At 37.1% G+C, this 20,022-nt stretch overlaps 2 protein-coding genes across 2 annotated transcripts; both read right to left on the bottom strand.

Moving 5' to 3' along the window:
* Nucleotides 1-14,807: 14,807 nt before the first annotated feature.
* LOC149189926 (uncharacterized) lies at nt 14,808-15,482 on the bottom strand. The gene has a single exon (XM_089413319.1). The coding sequence runs from the start codon at nt 15,480-15,482 to the stop codon at nt 14,808-14,810; it is 675 nt and encodes a 224-aa protein (XP_089269445.1).
* Nucleotides 15,483-15,503: 21 nt separating this feature from the next.
* Nucleotides 15,504-16,278, bottom strand: LOC149189925 (olee1-like protein; the record flags this gene model as incomplete). Its single annotated transcript, XM_089412393.1, has 2 exons — nt 16,122-16,278; nt 15,504-15,787 (listed from the first exon to the last, which is right to left on the bottom strand). Coding segments are annotated over exons 1-2 (441 nt in total), but the record flags the coding sequence as incomplete, so codon positions are not given.
* Nucleotides 16,279-20,022: the final 3,744 nt, after the last annotated feature.

The following is a 20,022-nucleotide window of genomic DNA, read 5'->3' as shown; positions in this document are numbered from 1 at the left end:
TTTCTAAGTGTGACCATCAATTGGGGGAATGTACACAACTCAATGCAACATAATGTCTTACGTAAATTCCATTAGGTAGATCAAATTAAGTATCCTATTGAACTTTACAATACCTTATAGAATATGTGCCACATGTCAAGTTTAGGTATGGGATGATCATCATCATCCCTTGTTAGGTGTGCTAGTACCCAAGAAGAGTAGTGTGTCATAGGAAAACCATCAAAGGGTATTTGTAATGACAAATGGTATGGGGTTTGACTTGAAGAGTGGTTGTACATAGTTGTGTAAGGTTATATAACATTTTCATCCACTTGAGCACCTTTGCAGAAGGAATTCTTATGCATTGAGTTACCTTTTCCTTAGTATTATGCCTTACTACCCCTTTCTTTCACTTGATTTCATATATTCCCCTTTATTAACTTATACATTTTATTGCATGGGTGCTTGGGATACTCTTATTTAATCAGTTTTAGGTATGTGTTCCATTGCATAGGACTTGGCATAATGGTCTCATAGTGACAAGGTAGAGATCAATATTTACTTTGGATTTTGCTTTATCATTCATATCCCTTTGTTTTCCTTTCAATTTTGAACTTACATCTTGTTCATTCCTTGTTATTTTTTTAAATATGCATTAACCTTGAGCATGTAAGCCCCTTATTCTCATGGCAATATGAAGCATGAACCTATATGTGTGGCATGTAAAAACTAACCCAAAAGGAGGAAGGAGTCAAATTTGACCCCTAGTTGGTTATTGGGTTGTGTTATGATCATACTACTAGGATGAAAAGGGGTTCCATTATTTTTTCTTGCATTTTGTTCTACAATAGAGTAGATTAGCTCAGAGTGGATAGAGACAAAGAGAGCACAATTGAGAGGGTTTACATTTTGTAATAGCCGATGGACCACATGTCTCAGGTAACTACATAGATAATGTCTTCTCCTTTGCACTTGCATTATTTCAATTTGAGATAAAAGAGAACATAGTAGATTCACCTTTCGAATGAATTTTCTTTTGAAAGGGTTTTCCAGAAAACAATTAGCATTCATTGTGGTTTGTGAGTGATTGTGAATACTTTTCTTTATTTTTCACATTTAATTTATTGCATACATAAACAACAAAATTGGTAATAAGGGATCTCAAATCTAAAGGAATTAACCCTTCATAGTCTAGATTTATATTTAAGTAACATATGTTTTGATGGACTATCTAGTGGAATATCCATGATAGTTTATAGATCAACCATGGTTAAGGACCTAATGTACATGAACAAGATAAACAACATGGATGATAAGAGACTCCCCAAAATTGTTTTCAACTCTATCCATTACTATCAACACCTTAAGCAAAGATGGCATCAAGATGAAGTGTTGGTTAAATCATTAGGGAATATAGGAGGATGTCATCCTACCCATACGAACAATATTAAAAATATAATTGTGTCTAAATTTAAAGAGGATTTGTGGTGCAATGAAGAGTTAGACATGAAAAGGAAGCCAAGATATTACAAGGGAGTAACCCAGATTCTAAAAGATCAAAAATATCTTTTAGTTATAACTAGTATAAAAAAGAAATCAACATTGCTAAAACCAACTCCCATGAACTACATAACTACAATGGTCATTGGTAAAATTCCTCAAATGCACAATTTCCGTATATGCGAAATTTCTGTATATGGAATTTGTGCATATACGATGTAGATACATGAACGAAGATATGTACAAATTCCATATACACAAATTGCACATATACAGAAATTGTGCATATAGGTAAGATATACGCATATACGGAAATTGCGCATATACGAAAGATATGCGCATATCTTCCACATATCCCTAACTTTCCTATATGTTCATATCTTCCGTATATGCACGTCGTTTATGAATCTTCATCATATATGTGCAAATTCCATATATAGAAATTGCGTATATACGAAAATTGTGCATATACGGAAGATACAGGCGTATCTTCGTATCTTCCGTGTATGCACAATTTCCATATATGCGTAATTTTTATATATGGAATTTGCGCATATACGATGCAGATACATAAATGATGTGCATATATAGAAGATATACACATGTAGGAAAGTTAGGGATATATGGAAGATATGCGCAATTTCCCTATATGCTCATATCTTCCGTATATGCACAATTTCCGTATATGCGAAATTTCTGTATATGGAATTTGCGCATACACGATGTAGATACGTGAATGAAGATATGTACAAATTCCATACACAGAAATTTCGCATATACGGAAATTGTGCATATACGGAAGATGTGCGCATATACATAAATTGCGCATATACGGAAGATATGCGCATATCTTCCGTATATCCCTAAATTTCCTATATGTGCATATCTTCTGTATATGCACGTCGTTTATGTATCTCCATCGTATATGCGCAAATTCCATACACAGAAATTACGCATATACGGAAATTGTGCATATACAGAAGATATGCGCATATACGGAAATTGCATATATATGGAAGATATGCGCATATCTTCCATATATCCATAACTTTCTTATATGTACATATCTTCCGTATATGCATGTCGTTTATGTATCTGCATCATATATGCGCAAATTCCATATACAGAAATTGCCCTTATACGGAAATTGTGCATATACGGAAGATATGCGCATATCTTCTGTATATGCACAATTTCCGTATAAGGGCAATTTCTGTATATGGAATTTGTGCATATACGATGCAGATACATAAACGACGTGCATATACAGAAGATATGCACATATAGGAAAGTTAGGGATATACGGAAGATATGCGCATATTTTCTGTATATGTGCAATTTTCGTATATGCGCATATCTTCCGTATATGCACATTTTCCGTACATGCGCAATTTCTGTATATAGAATTTGTACATATCTTCGTTCATGTATCTACATCGTATATGCGCAAATTCCATATACAGAACTTGCGCATATACGTAAATTGTGCATATACGAAAGATATGCGCATATCTTCCGTATATGCACAATTTCCGTATATGCGCAAGTTCTGTATATGGAATTTGCGGATATATGATGCAGATACATAAATGATGCACATATATGGAAGATATTCACATATAGGAAAGTTAGGGATATACAGAAGATATGCACATATCTTCCGTATATGCGCAATTTCTGTATATGCGCATATCTTCCATATATGCACAATTTCCGTATATGCGCAATTTCTGTATATGGAATTTGCACATATACGATGTGGATACATAAACACACAATTGCAAGCGCTCCACATAGCCTGCAGTAGCTTACACAACACAAAGGAAGTTAGGGTAATTGATGTGAACAGAGAGGCATGAATAGAAGTGATAGGTGGACAGACAAGTGATTGAGAAAATTGTGCATTTAACACACTGAAAAACAATATACTCTTCATACTTTACCACAAACCTATGTACAAAGTATAATAAATCTCAAATCTCCCTCATTTTCCTGGCCTTCCTGTAAGGGAATCAGGCCGGATCAAGCTCTGGTACCAAGAAAGAGATTTGAGATGTAGACATAGGACACAAATTTGGCACAAAATATTCATATATTTTCACCACAAAGCCAGATACACGTCACATGAGTAGTTCTTTATGAGATCCAACAAATTCTAAGCCATGATATTTCTATTGAGAAAATATCGCAACAGTCCAACCGATAAACAAACTCAATCCTACATATATACTATTGTAAGCATTATTCCATTCTTTGTTGCCATTAAACCTTAAGCATTTAACAATGTCATTTTACAAGCATCCATGCATCCATATCCAAATAAAGCTTCTAATGCAATTTCCTTTATGTTATAGTAGAAAAATGGATCAAAGTTGCAGTGAGCAAAGACAAAAATGGTAATTACTTACAAATACCATATCTCCCTCCCTTTTGTTCCTTATTTCTATATATATACACTAGCTAGCATGTATCTATTATTACTAATTGCATTGTTCCTACCCATTTCCACTTGCATTGTAACAAAGAAAAACTTCCACGTTTGAACAACAAAGCAACGCAACAACACAACAAGAAAAACGACTGCAAGAAGAAGCAGAAAGGAAAGTCAACCTATGCATATTATTTTTGTGCACCTGTCATATCTTCCATATACACATCCACAATTTCTCAATGTAATTGAGTCTAATTTGCATGATCTACATACAACACGAATACATTATCATCCATTCCGATATCGATTGAAGAACTAAACATCCACAAATCTCGGAAATTGTTTCATGGTGATGCCATGGTACTATACACCACATTTCTTAACAAAGAAATAGAAATTCATTAAATATTGTGTGATGATTTGACTTATCAACAAGGATTGATGATAGTGACAATGGTTGTTCCAAGTGACCTCATTGAAAAATACAAGCAAAATATCTTGCGAGGAAAATGAATTGCAGACACAAATTTCCAGATTGCACCAAAAACAAACTATGATCGTGGTGATTGCGACTACACTATTTTGTTAAACAACATAAGAAATGTAGAAAAAATTGAGACAATTTGTGCAGAATATAAATTTGCTCCCAATGCAACAATAAAATAGTTGGGAGAAAGCATAGAAACATTCTCAATTGCAACAGTTCCAGTGCTTGTAACAACAACTCAAAAAGTTGGAATGCAATATACACTGAAAATTAAAGACAAAATCTCTAAAGACGACAAGGCATCACTAACATGCTCAACCTTCCACCACTCATCCATCAACCTTATGAATTTTGTCTTATTGTCTACATGCAATCTGAACAATTACATCTTTATTTCTTTTTATTTTTTCTTCTTCTTCTTCTTCTTATTTATTTATTTATTTTTTCATGCATGTTTTATATTATAGCTACAGTTATTTGAAAATTTTTCATCTATCTACAATGAAATAGAATAGTGCTTGCAAACTCAAGATATGCCAACCATGCGGAGATTGGCTCGAAAGAAGGGAGGAGTTACTTGGAGGAGAACGAACAGTGACGACGAACAGCGAGGGTTTCAGTTAGTTGCAGTCGGTGATCCATATGGAGGGCCACAGAGGAGGGAGCTCCACTCCCTCCTATAAGGAGGCTGTAGCCAGTAGAGGCAAGAAACCTCTAGAAAAGGCTAGAGGTACTGTGGAGGAAGGGACAAGAAACATGGAAGAGGAGATAGGAGAAGCTATAAATAAGGAAAATAATGGCCCAAAATACAAGGAGGTAGAAGACAAAAAACAGGGAACTAGAGACAAAAAACAAAAGGGTCCCTGCAAACCCAAAGTAGAGATCACACCCAGAGTTATTTTAGATGATCCGGCTCTACAGGCACACAGGGATCACATGAAGACATATGCCATCATCTGCAAATTCATGGGATTATGGCCCACTGAAAAATCTTTACAGTCGTGGATCAGATACCACTGGAAACCTAAAGGTAGCATTGACCTACACCTTGGGTCAAAGGGATTTTTTTATTGTGGTATTCACGAATATTGAAGACAAGGAAAAAGTTTTTGAAGGAGGACCTTACTTCTATGCAGCAGCTGGACTCTACATGTGGCCACGGATGATGAATTTTGTTCCAGAATGAGAAACGTTTACTTCAGTACCGGTCTGGGTAAGGCTCTATTCTCTACCTCTTGATTACTGGCAAAATGAATCGTTAGCTGCCATCCGCAATAAATTAGGTCGTTTTGTTAAAGCTTCTGAAGCCACAAGAAAGGGAAAATATACTTCCTTTGCCAGAATATGTGTGGAAATGGATTTATTAGGAGCTCTACCGAATGAGGTGATCTTGGAAGTTTTTGATGAAGAATGGGTGCAAACAGTAGACTATGAGCACATTCCGTTCAGATGTCGCAGATGTCATGAACATGGACACCTATTCAGAGATTGTCCACTCAGTAAAGTAGTAAACAAGAGCAAAACTAACACAATGAAGGAAACAGACAGCTTTCAGAAAGTAGTGAATCGAGGAAAGGGCAACAAAAGAGGACCAAAACAACATCAAGATGAAGGACAACAGATCAGTCAGAACAAATTCCAAGTGCTTGAGGAAGATGAAGAGATCTCTAAAGAAGATCAAGCAATGGAAGGATGTTTTGTGGAGAAGGAGACAAAAGAAAACCGGGAACAAACACAGAACATCGATTATCAGAAGGAAGCCATAATGAGTGATGCAGAACTGGAGATGGATCAGGAAATGACCCAGAATTAGATAGACCTAGAGGATCATGAACTACAAGAAATTCTTGATAAAGAAAACCTAGATCTGGAATGGTTCTTGATACAGGGAACCACGAGAGGAGTAAATTCGTTACCATAAGAAGAACTCGATAGAATACAACAATTGTTTCTATGGAAAACACAGGCTAAGGAGTTGGAAAAAGGAAAAAGCATCGATAAGTAGGACAACAGAGGCTTGAAAATGATGAAAACGACTCTGAGATTAGCTACTAGAAACCTAGGCAAGAAAAGAGGCAGGAAAAAGCAGAATGAACTCTTGATGGAGTGTGGAAAGCTAATGATAGATTCAGGTAAGATGAAAGATCTAGCCAGCTACTCCTTTACAAAACTTTGATAATGAAGTTTACATCATGGAATATTAGAGGTATAGGGAGTAACAGAAAGCAGAGAATGCTTAGTAATAGAATGAAACAAGAAACTCGTGATATTATCTTCATCCAAGAAACGAAATGTTCCATTCAAAAATTAAGACAAATTCATAGCAAATGGCTCAGTAGATTTGAGTTTCTGGAAGTCAAAGCTGAGAACACAGCAGGGGGCATTCTCACTCTTTGGAACCCCCAAAAAATTGGCATTTTAGATGCTGAGGCTTCCAAGAATTATTTATTAGTAGTTATTCAATCGGTAGGAGATAGGAATACCTTTTTGGTCACAAATGTTTATGGCCCTCATAGAATAGATGACAAACTTAGGTTTCTAGATTCCCTTGTGGACCTTAGGGACAGACATCCAGAAATACCTTGGATCATGGGAGGTTAATTCAACATGATCAAATCTCTTTCAGAGAAAAAAGGGGGAACCAGAGCTCTAAGTAAAGACTCTTTAGCATTTCAAACCTTTTCAGACAATATGAATCTTGTGGACACTAATAGGAATACTAGCCTCTTTACGTGGAACAATAAAAGAGGAGGAGAGTCCAATGTAGCCTCAAAGTTAGACAGATTTCTAATCTTTGAAGATCTTATGTTAGCAGATAAGGAAGTAATAGCGCGAGTTCTTCCCTTTGGAGGCTCGGATCACTAGCCAATTCAATTAGAGATTAAGGGCATTGGAACTCCTAGGAACAAACCTTTCAAATTTGAGAATATCTGGCTATCCCACCCAGACTTCATCAGCAACATTGAGAAATGGTGGTAAGAAGATTGGCAGATTCAGGGGACAAGAATTTTCCTACTTCACAAAAGACTAAAGCACATCTAGCTTCGACTTAAAGATTAGAACAAGAATGATTTTGGCAACATTTTTGTGGAGAAAAAATTTGTTGAAAACAAAATGCAAGTTCTCAATCAAGCTCTGATCATGGAAGGCTTTGATAAAGCCATAAGCGATCAAGTGGATAAACATCATCAAGAATGGGAGAATCTATGTAGACAAGAGGAAATATTTTGGAGACAAAAGTCTAGAGTTCAATGGCTCAAAGAAGGAGAGCGTAATACTAAATTTTTTCACAGATCCACCATTGCCAATAGAGCTCATAAAAAATCTCTTCGATTAAAAATGAGGAGGGGGAGCTTCACATCTCCCATGAAGCAATCGAAGATGTGTTATTCCAGCACTTCCAAGGTATAACGCAGGAGAACAATTCAGATAGAGAGCACTTCATCAGGGAGGTAACTAGTAATATATCGAAACTGGTGTCCAAAGAGGATAATTTCAACCTTAATAGACCAGTAACGGAAGAGGAGGTTGGTGAAGTCCTCAAAGATATGCAGAACGGCAAAGCACCAGGCCCGGATGGTTTCAACGTGGATTTTTTTAAAGCTTGCTGGAATATTGTTAAACAGGACATTTTGCAGGTAGTGGAGGACTCCAGGTTGAACAGAACCATTCTAAAAGCGCTCAATACCTCCTTCATCTCCCTTATCCCCAAACAAGACATTGCTCAAACACTGGATAAATATAGGCCCATAGCCCTATGCAATGTGGTCTACAAGATAATATCCAAGGTAGTGGCTAACAGACTCAAACCTTTACTTAATGTTCTGGTTTCAGGGGAGCAATCAGGTTATGTGGAAGGCAGACAAATTCTGGACAACATTATTCAAGCTCAAGAGGTGGCTCACTCATTAACTAGCAAGAGGCAGGCAGACATGATCATGCAATTGGATATAGCGAAAGCTTATGACAAGGTGAACTGGAATTATATTAAAAAAATTCTTATTTCTTTTGGATTTGATCACAATTGGGTCAGATGGCTAATGGCTCTGGTGACTTCCTCTAGTTTTTCTATATTATTTAATGGCTCTCCCTCTGAGATTTTCAGTCCTTCAAGAGGCCTCAGACAGGGAGATCCGCTCTCCCCCTTTCTTTTCATCCTTATGATGGAAGGACTGGGTCGGTCAATAAAGCATGCTAAAATAACAGGAAAGATTAAGGGACTGCAACTAACTGAGAATGGTCAGGCCCTGACTCACCAACAATTTGTAGATGACACCATGTTATAGGGACTTCCCACAGTCAAAAAAGCTTCAGCCTACAAAAAAATATTGAATCTCTTTGCCTTGGCCTCAGGTATGGAAGTTAATCTCTCCAAATCAAAAATCTTTTTCTTCAATACCAATATTGCTATTTAGAAAAATATCTCTAGAATTCTTGGCTTTCAAAGGGATTCCCTTCCCTCAAAATATTTGGGAGTTCCTCTAACTGCTAAACCAATGCTCAAAAGCATTTGGGAACCCTTGATCAATAAGTTGCAGGATAAAATCAGTAAATGGACCTTCAGATCTTTAAATCTTACTGGCAGGTTGGTTCTTACAAAAGCTGTTCTGCAAGCCATCCCTATTTTTATGTTATCTGCCCTCCCAGCTCCAAAAGGAGTCCTTCAGCAATTCAGAAATATCCAAAGAAACTTCCTTTCGGGTAAGGAGGAGACGAGGAAGAAATGGGCCTTAGTGTCTTGGGAAAAAATTTGTAGACCCAAGAACCATGGAGGGCTAGGCTTGGATGATTAGGAAATACTTAGCAAAGTTTTAGGGGCCAAACTATGGTGGCGCTGGGTTCAAAATCTAGAGACTCAATGGGCAAATATATGGAAAGAAAAATATGCAAGATCCTGGCAAACTAGTGATCTCATAAGAATGTCAGGTAATATTAAGGGCTCATACATCTGGAACAAAGCCTGGGAAAATAGAAGACTAGTTCAAGAAAATAGTTTCTGGGAAATCAGAGAAGGGGATCTAGCTCTTTTTTGGGAAGATAAGTGGCAACAAGAACCAATATTGTTAAAAGAAGACTTCCTCGACCTTAAACATGAGACAGATTCCCAAGGATTAATTAAGGTAAAGGACTTCTGGGATCACACTCAGTAGACGAAAAAGTGGAGAATCTGGAGAAACATTGATTGCAGAAATAACAATCCCTTGAAAACAAAAGCAGAGGCGCTAATGAAAATGGTGGAACAAAGGAAGATCTTAGTTTCAAGGGGGCAAGACCAACTAAGATGGGGCAATAACAAAGAGGGCACCTTTAATCTTAAGGAAGCAAAAGGCATTCTCCTTGAGCTAGATCCCCAGGTTCCAGACAAAATCTGGCAGAATCTTTGGAGGCACCAAGGGTGGATGAAAATCAAACTCTTCATGTGGTTGGTATACCATAGGAAAATCTTGACTTGGGACAACATCAGGAAGAGGGGTGTTCTGGGGCCTTCTAGATGCCTACTCTATGAGGCGCAAGAGGAAACAATGGAGCATTTACTCAACAACTGCATTTTCACCTCCTGGTTATGGGACATATTTGCCAAAATCTTTCAACAATCCGACAGGGACAGAGGGAGCATCATTAATACCCTCATTAGTTGGAGAAGAAATTTTTCGGACTGTGAAATTCTCAACTCAGCTTGGGCCCTTACACCAAGCTTCATTATATGGAATGTCTGGAAGGAGAGGAACAAAATAATATTTAAGTAGGAAAATAATTCCCCACACCGCCTGTTTGAGACAATCCTGAAACAACTTAAGGAGACAGTGGGAACCACTGTTCGTAACTACCCTAAAAATCCTCCCTCAGATATGGATTTAAAAATTTTCAGGCAGCTGGGGATGCAGGGGCTCACTCCTTAAGGTCTTGATAGGAAGGTTACATCAAGGGACACGAAGAAGGATTTCTGGCATCCTCCCCGGAAAGGATATTGGAAATACAACATTGATGGGGTGTCAAAAGGAAACCTGGGAACTACTGGGTATGGAGGAGTCCTTAGGGACGCTAAGGGAAGTATTGTCTTCATCTTCCATTGCCACCTAGGAAAAGCTACCAACAACATGGCTGAACTAATGGCTTTGGAGCAATGCCTGGATTTTCTGAGTCAAGATAACTGTTGCAATGTGATAATAGAAGCGGACTCTGAGCTAATAATTAACTTAGTGAAAAGAATAAATAGTGGAACAGTGCCAGAGAAAGTCTCCAAACACTGGAAATTAATCAGGGTTTTCCAGAGAATTCAGGATCATCTCCAAAACCTTCGCACTGTCAGTTTCCATCATGTTCGCAGAAAGGCCAATAAGCTGGTGGATCTTCTTGCCAATCAGGGGGTCAGCTGTACAGAGGACAAGGTTTTGATGGAGTGGCAGGAGTTGCGGCAAAGCAGACTCAGAACTCTTTGCTGCTAGCAAGAGGAAGAGGATAGGAGAGTGTTTAGACACAAAGCCATGGAGGCAAGCTCATAATCTTTTGGCCTTTGTATGCGTCATCGGTTTCTGGAAAACTGGTCTTTGGCGGGGGGCCGAATACGGTTGGCCGCTAAAATTCCCGAAGTTAGTGAGATGGACATCACAGTTCATCGGGGTGAGCGAAGCGGACACCACAGTTCCTTAATTAATGGAGAGCCTCTCTTCTTTTCTGGGTTCCAAGTTCAGGCAAGGAAGTTGAGTAGGCAAGGAAGGAATCCATGTTTTACCGGTAGCCGGAATCTTCACATTTTTGGGTTTCGGAGAGTAAAACCACTTCCTAGGCGGTTTTCGGATGATCGCACCACTCTCAAACAGGAAAAGGTTTTAGCATTTTTGCAGCGATCCCATTCAGCATCCTACACGTGGCAGAGAGAGGGTTTGGAAAACCGCCCTCCATTGCTCACTAATGTCTGGTTTGCTTGTTCGGTGCGATATTAATCTCTACCGTAGGATCTCTCTGTGTGGATAAATGGTCAAGATTGATCGTGCAACTTGGAGGGGCGGCCCATTAAACTTCAGTCATCTTTGCTGAGCGATTTCATCCTCAACCATTGGTTTTTGCGCGGGAATGGACGGCTCAGATCAAAGGGACTCTTCCGGGGACTGAGATGCGGGAGATTTCGCAGGCTTCCGAGGGCGGGAATGCAAATTTGGGTTATTTTCCTTGGTTTTGGTGATTCTCTTTGTAAGGCTAAAAGGTTTCGACCTAGGTGGCTTATCTTCTATTTTTTTCGGTTTCCTTGGCATCGGGGAGATGTTTTTATTTATTGTAATCTATTTTTCCACTTAATGAAATAAAAGGATCGACTCTTGCTTGAGCAAAAAAAAAAGATATGCCAACCATGCTCTTCAAAAACATAACGAATAATAAAATATACCAAGGAAAAAGCATTTTTTACAACAAAGGCCACTTTCATTATGCATTTGAATACTGAGATAGAAGAGGACCTCAAAACAATAATTGACAAATAGAACGAGGGACGTACATACTCAGTAACTAACTTTCATTTCATACGATAGCTACTTCTTTTTTGCTACAAATCTATTGACCAGTTTTCTTCTCTAACATGTGCAAGGAATACTTGTCATTGAAAATGCATTCTCAATGCCATTTGAAAATGTTTGTGTAGTATGCAGTTTCCCAATGTATTCATCTGCAATGATAGAAGATCTGTCAATATTTAGGTTGAGTGCAAACAGAAAACCCCTTTTCTTTTTTTGCATTTTATCAGTTGCACTATAAGAACTCCTGATAACAACATCTTTTGACATTGTCTCAGAAACAGGCTAGTTCTAAAGCAACTACTACCTGAATTAGCTACTATGTCTTCCCAAGAATATTTGCAGGAAAAAACAACGAAAAATTATTTTCTGCAAAATTTACAAACACATGGTATTTTCACTCTCAATGGAAAAAATCATATTTTGGATGCTAAGAGCAAGAATAAACAAAATAGAACAACACAAAGTTTCAATTAGAAACTTCCTCTTCTTTCCACAAGTATCATCCCCTTCCTCTCAAGTTTAATTTCTAGTCATATGAAAAAATGTTGTAATTTTCTATTTATGTAAACATCAATAAGAACTTTGTATTAGTTTTTCCCTCATGTGAGGATGATAAAAGTGCAAAAAATAATACGATGGGTTATTATAGATCTTAAATTTTAATTCCAAAGGAAGAATGAACATTAATATGTTTAGGCACAGATAAATTTAAATGTTTTAAAACACTTTCCAAAAAAAAAAAATGTGTCTGGACAACTCTACGTAAGTTTCAATTCTTGTCAACTAAATAGTTTTATAAACATTGAATTCTATTTAATCGAAATATTTTGAGAAACTTCCAATGAAAACTTGTGTTATACTTTAATCTCTTTCTTTATGAACTGAAATTTTTTAGTCAAAATTTTTTTTTGTGTTCAACTCTAATCAGGTTTCGATTCTTGTCAACTAAATAGTTTTATAAATACTGAATTCTATTTAATCAAAATATTTTGAGAAACTTGCAATGCAAACTTTTGTTATACTCTACTCTCTTGCTTTAAGAACTAAATTTGTTTAGTTAAAATGTTGTAATCTGTTATATTATGTTGTCAGTCTGAATGAATGTTCTCTTGTAATTTCAAGTCTCAAAATGGATATCACAACAGAGACATATTGGCAAACAGTTATCCTAACCATGTGCCAAATCTAAAAATAGGAATGGCAACAAAGACATAACAACAAAAACATCTCCTAGTCCTCTCTTTGATATCATTAGTCTTGTATTCGATATCATAGTATCAAAGATTGGCCTTCGTACTGCAATAAACCAAGTGCCCTGTCTACAAATCCTTGGCTATGATGAAAAGATCTTTCTGGTACCTGTAAAGCAAAGTGTCCGTGAAAGTCACCCTCAAAAGCGCGACACCCCACCCTGTGCCATGGATAACATAGGAGACAATTCCCTTGATGTATCCATTGTGCTCCCTGTAGTCGAGACTGTGAAAGTCGACATGTCCTATATTTGTCGTCTCTAGCATCTGAACACCAACCACACTCCCTTCCTTTACCACATAAACATTGTTTACATATTATCGAATGTGATAATGAACACCAGTTGTCCCAACTTCCCTTTTCATCAATTCCCTAACCTTGCTACTCACTCAACACAACACCATGAGACCCCATAGTTCACATGGGGCTCACCCTAACTTGAAGGGATTAGTCGAGCACCAAGTTGTGACAGAAAAATCTTCTTTCGTGAAGGTCTCTTCATGAGAAACATATTAAATTATTTTTCTCTCCTCTGCCCAGCATCACAAGTCAACCAAACATACCAGCGCATTCCTTAATAGGCTAAAAAATATCATGATTCCATGACACCTAGCTTCTACAATCACAAAGTCCAATGCCTGCAACCACTTTAATTTGAATTAGGGCTTTGTTGAAAAGCAAAAAAAATCATACATGCATTTTACAGTATCATAACACAACTTTGAAATGCAATATGAATATTTCCAAGGGTCATCTTAATTCCTTGCCACGTCCACCTGTTGTCAAATGAACATGTCAACCTATAAGTAGATCGTGTCTGGTTTCTATTTCATCTCCGAATAATTTTAAAATTGTGTGTTTGTATCTTTTATGTATGTAATCAAAGCTATATTGGAAAAACAATATGAACTCTTTCAAAATGCACTTTAACATGCAAAAAAATAGCTAATTTATTGTATGTTCCTATTCAAAAGAAAATAGGATTTGTATCTATATTAAAATTTGTGGAAAGTGTTTCCAATATTGCTACCAACTCTATCATCAAACTTACAAAAAAAAATGACATATAGTGATAACATTACCACACATCCAAGAATTTTTTTTCCGTATTATGCAAAGCTAGCTATATGGCTTTTTTATTTATGTTTTTTTTTTAAATAATTATGTCATTGTTTATATTTTTAAAATGAACAAAATATGTAAACTTTTTATTTATGTTTTGAAAAAAAATTATGTGATTGTTTATATTTTTAAAATGAACAAAATATGTAAACTTATTTGTTTATAGTTTATAAATAGTTTGATGTTGGCGAGTGTTTTAAAGATTATTATGTATTCTTGATATATGAAGTAGTTATAAATCATAATGAAATAAAAAAGTTAATGTCCTTTTACTTAGTTATTTAATAAAATATATACAAATATTTATATTTATAAATTATATATCTATTCAACATTAAAATAGAAATATATATAAATCAACCATTGAAATGGCTCGATAAAAACTATATTCAAACTATATTCTTTATTGTGTATAATATTCCCCACAAAAATGATACGTAATCGAATTTCATATATAGCTATTAGTCTCTGCTTTCTGGACCATGATGCATTTCCAACTCGAATTCATCATTGCTGCTGCTGCTCATCATACGAAAGATAAAAGACCCTCTCCATGGATACCTGCGCAACATACCTTTTCGCCACATCGACAGTTACTCCGTTCTACACGCCTAATGCACCTATTTCGCCTGATTTCATTGACTTGTGGATCATATATTTCCATCTCTGTCCGGTATTCTTTAGGAGGCTGTGAAACCGAATCAACCAAAATGAGAGGCTTAATGGAGATTGCAACGTGCAAACTGGGTGGCGGCTGGGAACCTCCACTGATAATAGTATTAAAGGGTATCAAGGGAAACCAATCGTTGATTGATAATGTGGGAGAAGCCAACAAATCTTTCCATGCTATTTCAACCCATCCCACCAATTTGGACGCTCTAAACATATTTCCCAATACTCTAATTCTGCTACTTCTCTCCCTCAACTCAAACCTAACAAACTGCTTTTGCAATTCACAGATAACATTACAATCTCCAATACTCCCTGCGCACTCCAAGCGAAAAGTCTGTTTCCATTCGGGGCCTGCCTTTGCCATCACTTCCCTGGAATTCACTGCAATATTATTATCCCCGTCGCCATTGCCACTGGTCAGATAATATCGAACAAACAGACTGTCTCTGCCCCCGGAAAGCTTAACTATGACATTTTTGGCTTCCAGAATCTCCAAATTCACTACCATGCGCCTTCCACAGGCCCCCATTCTATTTGTGGTTAGCAAGAAACTTTCAGTAATAAAAGCCAACACAAAAATCCTGAAGGCAAAAGGCCCAGTCTTTCTTTCGTCCGAATTGATCCCATTGTTGTGGGTTAGGTAAACTGGACCGCGGCTGCTATTAGTTTTAAGGTTGCATGAGGTTGGGCTACTCATTGTAAATGCCTCAAAGGCTTCGTGCTCGTGCTCACCCAGAACAACGATACTGAAAAGCCCATCATTGTCGGTGTGCTGTTCATTATAGAACAATCTCTTACCAGCACGATCCTTGCACTCAACACCTACAGTGGCACCTGCACAACACTCATACTCAAAATATCAGAAACAAACATAGGGGTGCCCTGTGCATTCTATGCTTCAGACAGAAACCCACGTTTCTCTTAAAAACAAAGAGTGTAGAAAATGAAAGTAATGTGAACACAATAGCAAAAGGGAAGAATAGATCTATTCAGAAAAGCACAAATAGCATTCCACATGGAGAATCTTAAAACCAGATCTATTCTTCAGCACCAGATCTATTATTTCATATCTTTTCAACAAGAAAATGCAGTGGCCCAAATGAAAACAATCTACAAAAACTGCAAAACAAATTGAAAAACTATCCAAAATGGGTGGTTGCTGGCTTACCAGAGATGGCAAGTGAAATTCTGATGGGGAATCCAGCAGCACAGTTATCGCAGTAAACCTTGCCCATAATATAAAATTTATGGCCAGCATGGGCATTGACAACACCCAACAAGGCAAAAAGGGCAATCAAGCCACAGAAAGTGGATAGCTTGGCCATTGTTCAGATACCCACCTCGCCGAGAGAAGCAACAAAGACTAGAATACTCGTTGGATTAGGAATGGAAGAAGCAACAACACAAAGCACCTATATATGTATGTATGTATGATTCTTGGTCTGAGTGTGGAAGAGCGAAGAGAATGGTGTAATATATATATAGGTGCCAGTGGTGTTGGGTTGCAGAGCGCACATGAGATTCACATGGTTGTGGTGGCGGATGACCGGAAGAGAAGCCATGGAAGATGAGGATCAGATCCTGGCAACGCTAAAATGGCAACCCAGAATCCCAATATCCCAATGGCAACGCTAAAATGAGTTTTCTCACCAGCAGAGGCAACGATAGCCAGAACCACCGCAATCGCCATTAGCACCAAACTCGTCCAGAAGCTCATGCTAAGCAAAGAAACTATAACCGACCAAAGCTTCTTTCAAGTTTAACAAAATATGGCAGCGCGGGTTCTGAGATTCAAAATTCCAATCTGGAGCGCCATTATACAATTCAAAATTTGGTGGCAATGTATGGGGAATGGATAGCATATGATACACGACATGCCATGATACATATGCCGCTCGTTTCGATGGGCATCAATACAAACAATGATGGCATCATGCATATCTCCATCACTATGCAATCGGAATCTGTTAGCCGGAGAACGGAGGCGATGTCAGAACCCGTCTCCCAAGACTGTCCTTAGACTCTATTAAGAGAGCATTTATAATGCTATAGTGTTGAAAATAGGAACTGCCTACTAACCATACATGAAAACCTCAAACCATGCTATGCATCGGGAGGCGCATCTGAGATGTGACGAGCTGAGCATGCATGACACACCATGTTTTTAGATGGTTCCATTTTTTCGAGCAAGCCCAACCTGGAATTAATGATGCAATAAATATTTCTTGCATACAAACAACTGCATCTAATACAATACGGACGACAGACCATCGATACAATGTACATGCTCCTTTTGAATTTTAAGTTTAAATTTGGCTGCACGCTTGAAATTTGAATTTTGAATTTATATTTACCGCTCAGCTAATGTTTTCTTGCATTTCGAACGCACTCTTTTCCATACCCAGCAGTCACCATGCGCTCTGCTATGCTGGGAAGCTCCTACTCGGTACCAAGCGACATCATGTCGATTTTGCAAATTCCGTCGACGTTAGAATTCCTACCTCGACCGCCACTGCCGCTGCAGCTGCTCCCGTCCTCGTCTATCGTCCCATCGTCTGACAAGCCATCTTCCAGGGCAGTGCCAAGTTCGGCTTGACATTCACTGTCAAAATTCGATGAAATTCCATCTGTATGCAGACCATCGACATCTCCATGAGGCACTGCGTGCGTACCAACTTGGCGAGCTGCTGTCCGTTAGCACTTTCTTCTCTTCCGCCGTGGAACAGCAGCGGCTTTTGGGACTTCAAATCTCTCCTAGAGATCACTCTATGATCTGAGGCCAAATCCGCCTGCTATGTATTGGCCTATGTATTTATCTTACACGATTTTACAAATAAAATTTACCATTCTTTGTCGTACTTTCATATGAACTGCAAACTTACCATACTTGAATTTACTATTTTTTAACAACTGCATTATTACATCGAACCCTATAGAATGGACGAATTTGCGAATTACATTTGCCAATCCGGCTGAACTTAGTGATTATTTTTTAAAGCTGTGATATTTTAACGCTGTAAACTTGAAAATTGTCAAGGAACTTGGATGCTGCTAATAACTACTATATCAACCACACTCGCTGCCAGTGCCATTTAAATCTCTGAGTCATTAAACCATTTTTCTTGATTTTCCTCTCATATCTTTGTGTGCTTTGCTTCAGCTACAACCCCAACACAAAAGCTATTAATCTCAAAATTCTCACCAGACTGCAAGTTCCCAGCACTGATTTCATGTTTGGCTACAATTCATTCTTATCTACAGTTCCCTCGGACTAACCCACATTCAAAAATATCGATGCTTGCACAACGGCGATGAGCATTATGGGGTTACTTGGCTCCGGAGATGAACCTCTCACAACAAATCTTTTTGTATAAGCATGTGTGATGTCCACACTCCTATTTATCCTTTGTGGAGGACGAGAACCAGCAATACAAATGGCATTGCAAAGTCCAGAATCGGAGTCATGTTCACCATAGTTTTTCAATCACAGTCTCATAATATTACAGGATCAGTAGTTCAATCCTCTTCAATGTAATGTATTAGAATGAACTTTGAAGAGAGATAGGTTTCAAAGAGGATGCAATCTTCCTTTAATAAACAACATAGGTTTGCAAGATATTTCTTTGTCATGATCTTCATAGTTATATTATGGTTACGACATTTTCGTTGTAGTGGCAATGTTATCTTTGTCTTGATTCAACTACAATACCATCGTTCCAATCCAAATATCAACAATCATAAATGCTAATCACTGCGTTGTGAAATCTGTAGATATATTTTAATTGTTTACGACTTCCTTGGCATTTTAGACTCGAAGTCTTTAAGGATCTCTTTCCTATAGCATGTAAGCGTCCAGTGAGAATGTTTTGGTAGGATTTTTGGTTGCCTAGTTATTGCTAGTTATTTTAGCATTAGTTTAGTTTTTATTTTTCTATAAAAATAATTTTTTTCCTTGTGGTTAAACGTTATTGAGGTTGATTTGTTTAATTTTTCTCAATTTACTTTTAATTATATAAATAAATACGCATAAATATCCATCTCATTTTTAATGTCTAAATTAGTATAAATAAATGTGCATAAACATCTCTCTCATATTATTTATGTAGATAAAAAATCATAAAAATTAATTAAATTATAATTTATTATTATTAATAAATTAATTAATTTGAGTTAGTTTTATATATGTAGATTCACTCTCATTTTATTTGGTAGATTTTTTTATTGTAAATATATTTTGTTGCAAGATCATGACTTGTTAATACTAAATATCTAAAACAAACATAATTTATATTGCCACATGTTTATACTATGTTTTTCTTAATTAATCTATTTAATTAAAAAGACAAAAATGTGGTGCGGGGCGCACACACATATACACATTAGTATTACCTTAGAATAGAAAAATATCAATATACATCAATTAGATAGCCATTGTTTAAACAAAATTCACCCTAGGTTGTCTTATGCATTTTTAGGAACCATGTTGGTAGAAAGAAAAGATGGCATTGAGAAATCCCCAATGAATATGCCTCATTGTCCACATTCCATGCATTTTTAGTAACCATATTGGTAGAAAAGAACAATACCATTGAGAAATCGTTCTCAAACTTGGTAGAAACTTGTTCATACAAGTTTTTTGTAAAAGTTGCTACCTGTCTTTGCTATTGCTTCCCTTTACTCTCATTATCTAGACAATATGATGTATAATGGTTATGCTTATGGCAATTGAAACACTTGATTTGATTCATGTCCTTTCCTGGCTTTGAGTTTGACTTGTTACTCTTTCCTTTATCCTTGTTGAGTCATTTAATTTTTCCTTTAATTATTTGACCAAATGTAGTTGGGATCTTGTCATCACACTTATCGTTGGTTTTTAACTGCATCAGAGTCTCCTCTTAAATACAATTCTCCCACAACCTTCAAAGTCAGGAACGTTGTCGTGCGTAAAAACATCTTAGATAAATGGTTCCTGTGAAGTTGTAATCCATTCAATTCCATGTATACCAAATTTGCATTTGTAATATTATCCCCAACTATTGCAACTTGATCACGAATCTAAATGACCTTAC

The sequence above is a fragment of the Pinus tabuliformis genome, chromosome 3_1, assembly GCF_031772625.1.
Source record: "Pinus tabuliformis cultivar Carrire ecotype Pingquan chromosome 3_1, CPIR1, whole genome shotgun sequence".
NCBI lineage: Eukaryota > Viridiplantae > Streptophyta > Pinopsida > Pinales > Pinaceae > Pinus > Pinus tabuliformis.
Note: the sequence above shows the minus strand (reverse complement) of the source record. Positions and strands in the feature narration are given on the sequence as shown.

Excerpts from the sequence above, each read along its gene's own strand:
- LOC149189926 (XM_089413319.1), bottom strand. The coding sequence starts at position 15,482 with ATGGGGGCCTGTGGAAGGCGCATGGTAGTGAATTTGGAGATTCTGGAA.